Source organism: Asparagus officinalis, chromosome 3 (assembly GCF_001876935.1).
Source record: "Asparagus officinalis chromosome 3, Aspof.V1, whole genome shotgun sequence".
Classification (NCBI taxonomy): Eukaryota; Viridiplantae; Streptophyta; class Magnoliopsida; order Asparagales; family Asparagaceae; genus Asparagus; species Asparagus officinalis.
In genome coordinates this window covers 21,825,016-21,834,357 of record NC_033796.1, presented here as the reverse complement: position 1 = coordinate 21,834,357, position 9,342 = coordinate 21,825,016, and the positions used below count along the sequence as shown (strand labels likewise).

Below are 9,342 nucleotides of genomic sequence, written 5' to 3'. Positions count from 1 at the left end.
ATGGTTTGGTGAACAACCAACCGACTTCGAACAAAATGTTAGTCTCCAGGAATGAAATCACTAAGGCTTCCTCTCAATCAAACCAACTGATACACAAACTTAACAAATATACATATATAATGACCGAATACTCAAGAATCATTTAGCCTATACTTTGGTGAAATCACACAAAACAGTTTTCTCCTTCATTTTATCATCTCCAATGGGCCTTAATCTAAAAGGCTACACTCTTCTGGTAATGCAGGAAACCTGTCAGTATCCTTGCAGTAATCATAAATAACAAGGTTCCTTCCAACCCAACCGAAATCTTCTTGCTGGTCATCAGCAAGGTTCCATGTCTCATACTGATCCCACCAGTTCTCGGTGGTGGTTGAGACACAAGACGGATAAGGGACCTTCCATTGGCAGCCATCTGCATTGAAGTCCTCGTAACTGGAAACAAAGGGAGCGTTCTTCCAGTCTGTCTTCTCGAGACCTCCTCTAGTGGCCCAGTCGTCGGCGTTCCATATGCTGGAGAACATGTACATTGGCTTCTCATTGGGGAAGAAGTTGTTCGGTTTGCCATTGTTTTTGTATACCCTGATGGGGACTCTGTCTACAAAGAACCTGCGATAATGTAAGAATAAAGGTTTGCAGCACATACTTTTTTCTACCATGGAGATTGACAGTTTATTATCTCTAAACTTTTCTATTAGCACCACCTCAAAACAATAATATCTCTCCGTCACTCATACATGCTACTTGCATGTCATGTGACATCTGAGAGCTCCGCCGATATTTTTGTTGCGGAGAGACTCCTTGTTCTGTTATAGGTATTGAACATAGCGGATATGGTACAAGAGCAAATAAAGGAGAAATAAATCTGTTTTGGCATCAGAGAGTCTGAGTGTTAAAAGTTCTGAGCTAATATGTGGCTAACCCCCTATGATAGGACCGATGTATCTGAAATAAGTCCTAATATAAGTAATTTTAACTGTGCCAATGGGGAGATACATTTCAAACGCTTGATGCTCTCGGTAAATTTATATACAGAGATGTGCAGAGTGTCAATTTCTTTAGCATCTCACTGACAATATTAAAAACTCGTAATGTTGAGCGTGTGATTGGAAAAAGGTTTCTTTCCTACTGCATTCCTGTTGAAGACGTACGTTGCAGAATGCATCATGTTGGGCACGTGATTGCCAACACAAATAATAGTTGAACTCCCAAGATTTTCTATCAAACATTTGATGATTCCCAGTTTAATTCTCCCAATGTCCAAATTCCAAACCATCAGTTCCTACTCTTTACTTATTTAAACAAAAAATAAGTAAATAAATCAAAATCAGGAAAAATGAGAGTACTCACACTATGTGGTGGTTGTTCCAGAGGATGGAGTAGGTATGAAAATCTTCAGTTGGATCAAACCAAAGCATGTGCCTCATCTCTCTCCCACCAACACCGCTCTTATATACATTGGTTTGGACTGTATATGGCTCCCCACTTCTATTCCCCAAGAACTCAAAATCTAGCTCGTCCCTCTCTGGCGCGGCATCCAAGTCCGAGCACATCTGTACTCATCAGATCAATCGAAAGAAATAAGTTAGGATCATAACATATTTCTTCATACATGGCTTTTTCGTGACGAGTCCTGATCACTTACATAATAAGCCGTGACAACACCAGCAGAGTCGCCACCTACCAGCTTCAGCTTCATGCTGAACCACCCGAATCTATATCTCTGTTTTGTTTGGAATCCACAGCCTGTATACATAACTCCATTCAAATGGTGGGAACAATGTACATAAGATATCGGTTTTCGAAGCAGTTTAGATGTAGACCTGTTTGCTTGTCGAGGGAGAGATACCAGACTTGACCATCAGAAGAAGTTTTGAAATGGTCTTCTGCCCACATTATATCAAAATTATCTTCAAAGGAGAATGAGCTTGATCCTGCATTGGAGGAGATCAGTGACCCTGCAAAAGATAGTAATAAGAGACATATCCCCATGTTTAGTCCTCTGAAAGATGGAGGGGAGCTGGGTGATTGTTTAGACTTCCAGTTAACAGTGAGGGTTTTGAATGGCCTCTGAGCTTTTGAAACTTCTCACACCTTCTGTGTGAGTCATCATAAATATGGACAATATCACTATACATCTGGTTCCTCATACGTATCACCACATCTAAGAGCTGTTGTGGAGACTTGAGAGTCAAAAGTGTGGCCTGTTTGGTTGGCCACAAAAGAAGAAAACACCATTATAAGAAAAATTTTCTATAAAGTTTTCTTTTTCTTTGGTTTGGTTTCGCACTTTGAAACCAAGTGAAACCAAGAGGAAGGGTGAAGTGGCACCTCTCATTGGTTTAGGGGCTGTTTGGTTGGTTTCCTAAAAACCAAGAAAAGAAAATCGGTACAAGGAAATCAATAAAATAATATTTTTATCCATTTCCATTCCTAAAACTCACCCACAACATCCAATAAAATATTATTTTTATCCTCCAACTCATCTCATTTCATCTCCTTTCTTACCTTTAAAAATAAACCAAACACAAGAAATGTGTCACATCATCCAAGTATCCAACTCATCACATCTCATTTTATCTCATTTTTAAAAATCACACATATCATCCAATAATATTGTGACAACTCATCTCATCTCATTAAACATTCATTTCCATCCATTTCCTCAAAAAAAAAACAAGTAATCAATTTCCTTAAGTACGTGTCACATCATCCAATAATATACCTCCAACTCATCTCATCTCATCTATTTTCTTATTTTTAAAAACGAACCAAACACAAACAACCTCAAAACATCATCCAATAATATACCTCCAATTCATTTCCTTATTTTTTAACCAACCAAACAACCTCAAAACAAGTTTTTTTAAAAATCACTCACATCATCCAATAATAAGGCGACAACTCATCTCATCTCATCTCATATTCTATAATTTCCTTCTTTTTTAAGCCAACCAAACAACTTCAAAATAATTATAATAGGAAATAGGTTTCCTATTTTTTGATTTCCCACTTTTTTTTGCCAAACGAACAGCCCCTTATTTGACTCCAACTCTAGGAGGCCCTTTTTTTTAATCAAGGAAATCGCTTGAAACCTCTTGAGATGGTTTCTTTGTCAGGTTTCTTGTTTTGTTAGTTTTTGGAAAATCAACTAAACAAATACAGTCCTGACAGAAGGTCCATGTGAATGGAAAAATTCTTAGATGCTCAATTAATAACAACATGACATACATCACACCAATAGAAATAGGCCATGTGGCACAAACTATATGAAAAAGAGAATACAGTGATATTAAATAATATTTCTTGTGCTACAAGTCTTATTCCTATTAGTGTGGTGTATGCCGCTTGGTGCCCATGGAGCACCTAAGAATTTCTCCCGTGAATGATAGAGTCAAAAGGCAAATCCCTCAATTGCAGAGTACTTTAGGCCCTCACTACACAATACAAATACTAACAATTACAGGCAAACATATCACCCCTACATAAGCCTTAACTGATTCTTCAAGAATTATGAAAACAAGCTGGCCGTCAAACAATTTATTTTTCACAGGTGTCATAAGCAAGACCTAAGATTTGCCCCCTGGCTGTAAATTAAAACCAAATCATCATGGTAAATATTTATGCCAGTGCAACATTTTCTCACAATATTGAGAAACTGTAGACTACAGCCATAACTACAAACCTTAACTATTGAGATGAATCCAAAATATATCCATATAAACTTTTTTCAGTGTAGAAGAACTACATACTAAGCAGCTCACATTCATATCTAGAGCCAGGCTGCGGCGTCCAGGCTGCCCTGGGGCTGGCCTCACAGGATAGAGTCATAAGCGGACAGTTGCGACTTGCAAGGTGGGACATAAACACATTCACATTCTTTGTATAATAAAGGCATAAGGAATCCATAAGGAGGACGACGAGAGGGTTGCATGATTTGAGTGTAAAAATAAGAGTGCTGCTACGGGGACCCAAAATATGGGACTAAGGGAGGGGACAAGTGAGGTGTCTCATCCCTATTGCATAATGAGTTGACCATGCCAACTCATTATGCAATAGGAATGGGACACCTCACCTGTCCCCTCCCTTGGTCCCATATTTTGGGTCCTTAAATCATTTTCCTAAAAATAATGATAAGTTCTCATTGGGTCTCACAGAAGTTTGGCTTTGGAGTTTGGACAATGGTAAGTGCTTCTCATTGGGGGGATTATTTTACATAATTTAAGTCATTAAAGAGCATGAGAAAGGTGAATTTGAATAGCTCAAGAAAGGTAGAGACGCATTCTGCCATATGATTTACTGTCGTGTATTTTCTATTATTGATTCCAAACATAGCTTGTGGTAGGTTAATTTGCCGACATGGGGAGATAAAGAAAAAAAGGTTAAAGTCATTCTTTTAACAAAAAAAAAAAAGTAGTTATACAAAAAATTAAAATAGTAACCCTATTCCATTGAATAAAAACCAAAGAAGCATATAAGCTCAGAAAGAATGGAAGCTTACAGCTTTGCATTATTAAATTTCAAGAGGATTTTTTTTTTAATTTTCAATAAATTAAGCTCAAAGGAAGTTCCTTTATGGGTTAAAAAGCTTAAAGGAAGAGAATAATACCTTAGGCAATGAGTAAACCTTTAAACTATATCTCTTGATTTTGCAATTTTCCACTGAACAAAAAGAAAAGAGAGAATGGTTGTCTGGTAGCTGATTGTTCTTGGCATAGTAGAAAACATTTCTTATCTGGGTAGAATAAACATAGTTATAAAAGACATAGTTATAAGAGATAAAGTGATTGTTTTTTCTTGGTTTCTGTAAACGACAAGAGACAAAAGATAAAGCTTCACAAATATACACAAAGCCTTAGTACCTTCATTGCTAAATCTTGTCCATGTCGAAGGGAGAACTTTCAACAGAGTACAAGTTAAGCTAAGCTACTTGTAGTACGAGGGTGTAGATCCAATCAACAGTCCACTTTAACTCAGATCATTTATGCAACCACCTCCCCTCAGAATTCAGATGTAAGCTTGACTCCAATAACTGATAAAAGAAGTAAAACATCACAACAACAACAACAACAACAACAAAATTCAGATGTAAGCTTGACTCCAATAACTGATAAAAGAAGTAAAACATCACAACAACAACAACAACACGCTTATCCCAAATTTTGGGGGTCTACAAAAAGAGGTGAACATAAATAGCAAAAGTACTAAAACGGATGTGAATTTTACTGTCTTAAGTTGTAATCAAAAGTTTTCTTCTGTCTTCCTCTGATATAATGCCAACCATCTTATATGGTATGTAATTAGTGCGTTTAGCTGCTCAAAGATAAATTTGATAGTTAAGGAAATATGTCTCATAACGGTGGTACTTTTCATCTGAATAAAACTCATTCTTAAAAAACAAAATTATCCATTTATATATAACCATGAATTTGATAAATCTCAGCAATTTCTCGAAAAACTACCCTAGTATATCATCTTTAATATGAGGGGAAAACACGATACAAGAGTTAAAAGGTAATAGCAGATGCCGCATTTAAATAGCTAGAGAAGGGATGTATTTGTGAGACTTGCACCAAAGTGATTCTCTGACTCCATCCAGCATCATTCAACCCTCTCATATGTTATGTTTAGATGCTACTTCTTAGTTCCCATGGCTGCGTTAATATTGACAAGAGAACATGGAATTCTATATCCTCTGTTTCCTTCCCCAAAAGGAACCCAGCTGCAATTTCCCGAGCCTTGCATTACCACAAGCGCCACAAACACTCAACACTGTCCACCAAATATGAGAAACTGCTTGATATGATGTGCTACTAGTGGACTTTCCTACCCCCTTAAATTGCTCAGCTTGGCTCAAAGTGATCAAGTTTACACGGTTTAATTCTGTCTTTGAGCGTGAACAAGAAAACAACATGGCGCTCTTCAACCAAACAGCATGACTACAGGCAGAAAGAACGATTTCTGGTTTTCACATCAATTTTGAAGTAGTAGATGGTATTCTGTGAATGAGCACAGTTATTGCATTACAAGAAACTACATATCTTCAGCACATTACATTGAAAACTTTAAAAGAGGAAACGAGATCACGACATTTTGCATTCTTTGTGATGAGAAAATCCCTCAGAAAAGAACCCTTCAAATTTTAATTTGGTCCATCAAATCTAATAAATCAGTCCTCTGGTCAAAGCTTCAGTTGACGAGTATCTCGTTAGTTAACTTTTTGTGCCGCTTTATCCTATATTTTCTCTTAATCTCCTCATTCCCATGTCTCTTTCCTGCCGCTGTGCATATGCAAATTGAACATTGTGTGGTCGATTCATGATTTGTACCGTATAATCTCATAAATTTTTCATACACTGATACTTAACTCTCCTTGAAAAATAACGATTATGTGGTCAGAGCAGAAAAAGGAAATATAGCATGTTGCAACAACAAAAGCCAAATGCCACTGTCATAAACAATCAACAGCTGGGGATATTAGATTGGCAATGACAAAAAAAATCATAAAGAATATCATAATCCATTCGAAGGTTCCAATGATATCACCACCCACTTCTATTCGTTGAACCTTTCAACTATGTTCTAACTTCTAAGTGACACGTATTGCTAGGTGACAGGAACAAAGATTTCAATCTAGGTGAGGCTTGAACAACGGCTTCACTCAGGTAGCAAAATTCAACAACTTTGGTTTGAATTATCATTGTTGCCACATAATCAACAAGAGCTCTAGTTCTGACAATAACTGCCTTTGTGTGTTCATTCTTTTGTCCTCCTCTCTGTCTACTCTCTTTATTGGTAGTCTCCTATCGCCAGCCGGCCAGCCAATTAATTTCCTTCATCTTCTTCTTCTCTAGTTCTTCCTCCTCTTACCCTCCTCTGTCTCTCTCTCTCCCACGGACGCAGACTAACAAGATGAATGATCTTCTTGCGGTAATAACTTTCTTCCGTCTTGCAGAATTCTCTAGTACTATGATTTTCATGATATTTTAAGTACAAAATATCTAGTATGTTGCTATTTCATAACTGTAAACTCAGTCAGATTGATCAATTGCTAACATGCTGCGATACTATAATCCTATAGCACAATCAACGCCTGGACTCATTTTTATTATTATCTTTTTTAGTGGCGCATGATTGAATTCCTCCACCTTTTAGCTAAAAAAAGGAGAGAAAGAAAGCCCGACTCCCTTACTTGATCAGTAGCAAGTAGGTTGAGTGTCTAAGATGCAAGTCAAAGCTACAACTAGTATTCAGAAAAAAAACAATAGATCATCAACAATAACCTTCTATGAACCAACAATGAATATTGATATGCGAAGTCATATAAAGCTTTCAGGGGTATTGTTCGCCAATAAACAATTCATGTATGTATCGCGATATAAACTTATCATATGTTATATTATTAAACCTCGCGAATTGCACAATATCATAAATAGCATCTTCGTATTTGGCTAACAGAAGCCTTGACATATATATATATAGAGGTACTTGCAGGATTGTTGCTTTGTCCACTTGCGTATTGTTGCATTAATTCATTATGTTGCAGGATTCATTTAGAAAGGATGCAGCTGAGAAGGAAAGGGATGTTGAGTTGGGAACTCTTCCAAGAAATAAATCAGACTATGGGATGGAAGGTTTTTTAAAAAAGGTAATGTACACTGTTTTCTATTTTACTACATATATATTGGTATATATAATATATTACAATTGTTCATCCTGAAGAGTTAGCACGAGTTACCTGCTTCTCCTTCAGTTCTTGCCAATTTACATTTTTGCATGAATGCATTACAGGTAATTATCTTGTATGACCAAGCCTCTTCTGATATAGTATTTTTTTTTTCTTTCTATAATATCAGGTAGGAGACGTTGAGACTCTGATGGAGAAACTTTCCAAGCAGCTCAAGAAGCTTGAGGTATGTAGAGGGAACTATATAATCTGAATATCGGACTAAGAGCTTTTCATGATCATGTTTGATCCTTTTTATGACCATGTTTGAGAATTCATATATTATACTGGTTTACCACTTGGAAGTTGATTTTGTATCACTATTACCAAATTAAAATTAAAACCTACGAAAGGCTGCTATCCATGATCATACAAATAAACTAATCAATTGCAATCATAACAGGAAGCAAATTTGGAGACTAAATCTGTTACCAAGGCCTCCGCAATGAAAGGTGCTTACTTTCATCAACATCCTCATCTAAATCATGGTTACCGCTACTAAATACTAATGACCAAGAAAACGTCACAATTCTTACAGCACTCAAGCAGCGTATGGAGAAAGACGTGAATGATGTTATGAAAATTACGCGTAGCATTAAAACAAAGCTCGAAGAAATTGACAGAGATGTAATACTCTTTTCTCTATATTGTGTTATTCGGTCTTGTTTCATGTTCTAGCAACACTTACCAGTGCTATCATATGTAGAATTTATCAAACAGAGAGAAGCCTGGATGCGAGAAGGGAACAGCTGTAGACAGATCAAGAATGGCTATGACTGTGTAAGAAACTACAATAAATTCTATTCATAATAATGGGTCATACTTATTTCTTATGTAATAACCAAGATTGTAAAGATAATAATTACTTCACTTGCAGCGCCTTGAAAAAGAAACTAAAGGACAGAATGAATGAGTTTCAGGTAATAAAATCTGCTGATTTTTGGTGTTTAAGATCAAGATTCTAATTATCATTACGGTAACAAAATTTCATTTACAGAATCTCCGGAAAACCATTCAAGATGAATACAGAGAGGTTGTCGAGAGAAGGGTCTTCACAGGTTTCTGCTTCTTTTGCTAACATTGCACTTAACCTTCTCATTAACAGGCTCTAACTTCCAATCTTTTAATTTGAACAGTCACTGGAACCAAACCGAATGAAGAAGTGAGATAATAACTCGCAGTCACCAGTTTGATATGTGTATATGTCTTAAATCATCTCTTCTGATTGTTCGAAACCTGTGTAGATGATTGACCACCTGATTGAAACTGGAAATAGTGAGCAAATCTTACAAAAGGCAATTCAAGAGATGGGAAGAGGACAGGTTTGGCTAACTATGATCATAATGCAGACTAGCCTTGTACTAAGAAAGTATTATTTTTAGAATATTATATCCTTCTATATTCTTACTTTTGAATCTTGACTTCTTTGATAAAAGGAGTCATTACGTAACATGTTTACCAATTACGGAAGTTGAGACAGAAAAAAGGTATTACCTATTTGTTAATCCAACTATATACACTCTGTCTGTCTCATACCTAGCATTGTTAACACACCATGTGAACAGGACAATAACATCACCCAGTCGCAATAACAAATACCAAAATAATAGAAATACAGT

General features: G+C 36.5%; 2 protein-coding genes across 7 annotated transcripts in view; one reads left to right on the top strand and one right to left on the bottom strand.

Moving 5' to 3' along the window:
* The window catches only part of LOC109833344 (probable xyloglucan endotransglucosylase/hydrolase protein 8), a 10,345-nt gene continuing 1,120 nt past the window's right edge, over positions 118–9,342 (bottom strand). Inside the window, exons 2-7 of one of the 5 annotated variants that reach the window (XM_020400987.1) lie at positions 4,860–5,029; positions 4,607–4,732; positions 1,821–1,955; positions 1,643–1,743; positions 1,348–1,550; positions 134–606 (exon numbers count right to left, since the gene is read on the bottom strand). In XM_020400987.1, the coding sequence (XP_020256576.1) occupies positions 210–606; positions 1,348–1,550; positions 1,643–1,743; positions 1,821–1,893 (774 nt within the window). In that variant the 5' untranslated portion in view covers positions 1,894–1,955; positions 4,607–4,732; positions 4,860–5,029 and the 3' untranslated portion in view covers positions 134–209. Of the gene's footprint in view, positions 607–1,347; positions 1,551–1,642; positions 1,744–1,820; positions 2,204–4,606; positions 4,733–4,859; positions 5,030–9,342 lie in introns of those variants that run through there. The other 4 variants (XM_020400989.1, XM_020400988.1, XM_020400990.1 and 1 more) reach the window with 4 other exon arrangements.
* LOC109833343 (syntaxin-132-like) overlaps positions 6,795–9,342 on the top strand; it is a 4,884-nt gene continuing 2,336 nt past the window's right edge. Inside the window, exons 1-10 of one of the 2 annotated variants that reach the window (XM_020400984.1) lie at positions 6,795–6,927; positions 7,544–7,645; positions 7,854–7,910; positions 8,127–8,175; positions 8,262–8,350; positions 8,430–8,503; positions 8,601–8,643; positions 8,721–8,781; positions 8,860–8,885; positions 8,968–9,045. In XM_020400984.1, coding sequence (XP_020256573.1) covers positions 6,910–6,927; positions 7,544–7,645; positions 7,854–7,910; positions 8,127–8,175; positions 8,262–8,350; positions 8,430–8,503; positions 8,601–8,643; positions 8,721–8,781; positions 8,860–8,885; positions 8,968–9,045 — 597 coding nt within the window. In that variant the 5' untranslated portion in view covers positions 6,795–6,909. The remainder of the gene's footprint in view (positions 6,928–7,543; positions 7,646–7,853; positions 7,911–8,126; positions 8,176–8,261; positions 8,351–8,429; positions 8,504–8,600; positions 8,644–8,720; positions 8,782–8,859; positions 8,886–8,967; positions 9,046–9,342) is intronic. The other variant, XM_020400985.1, reaches the window with a different exon arrangement.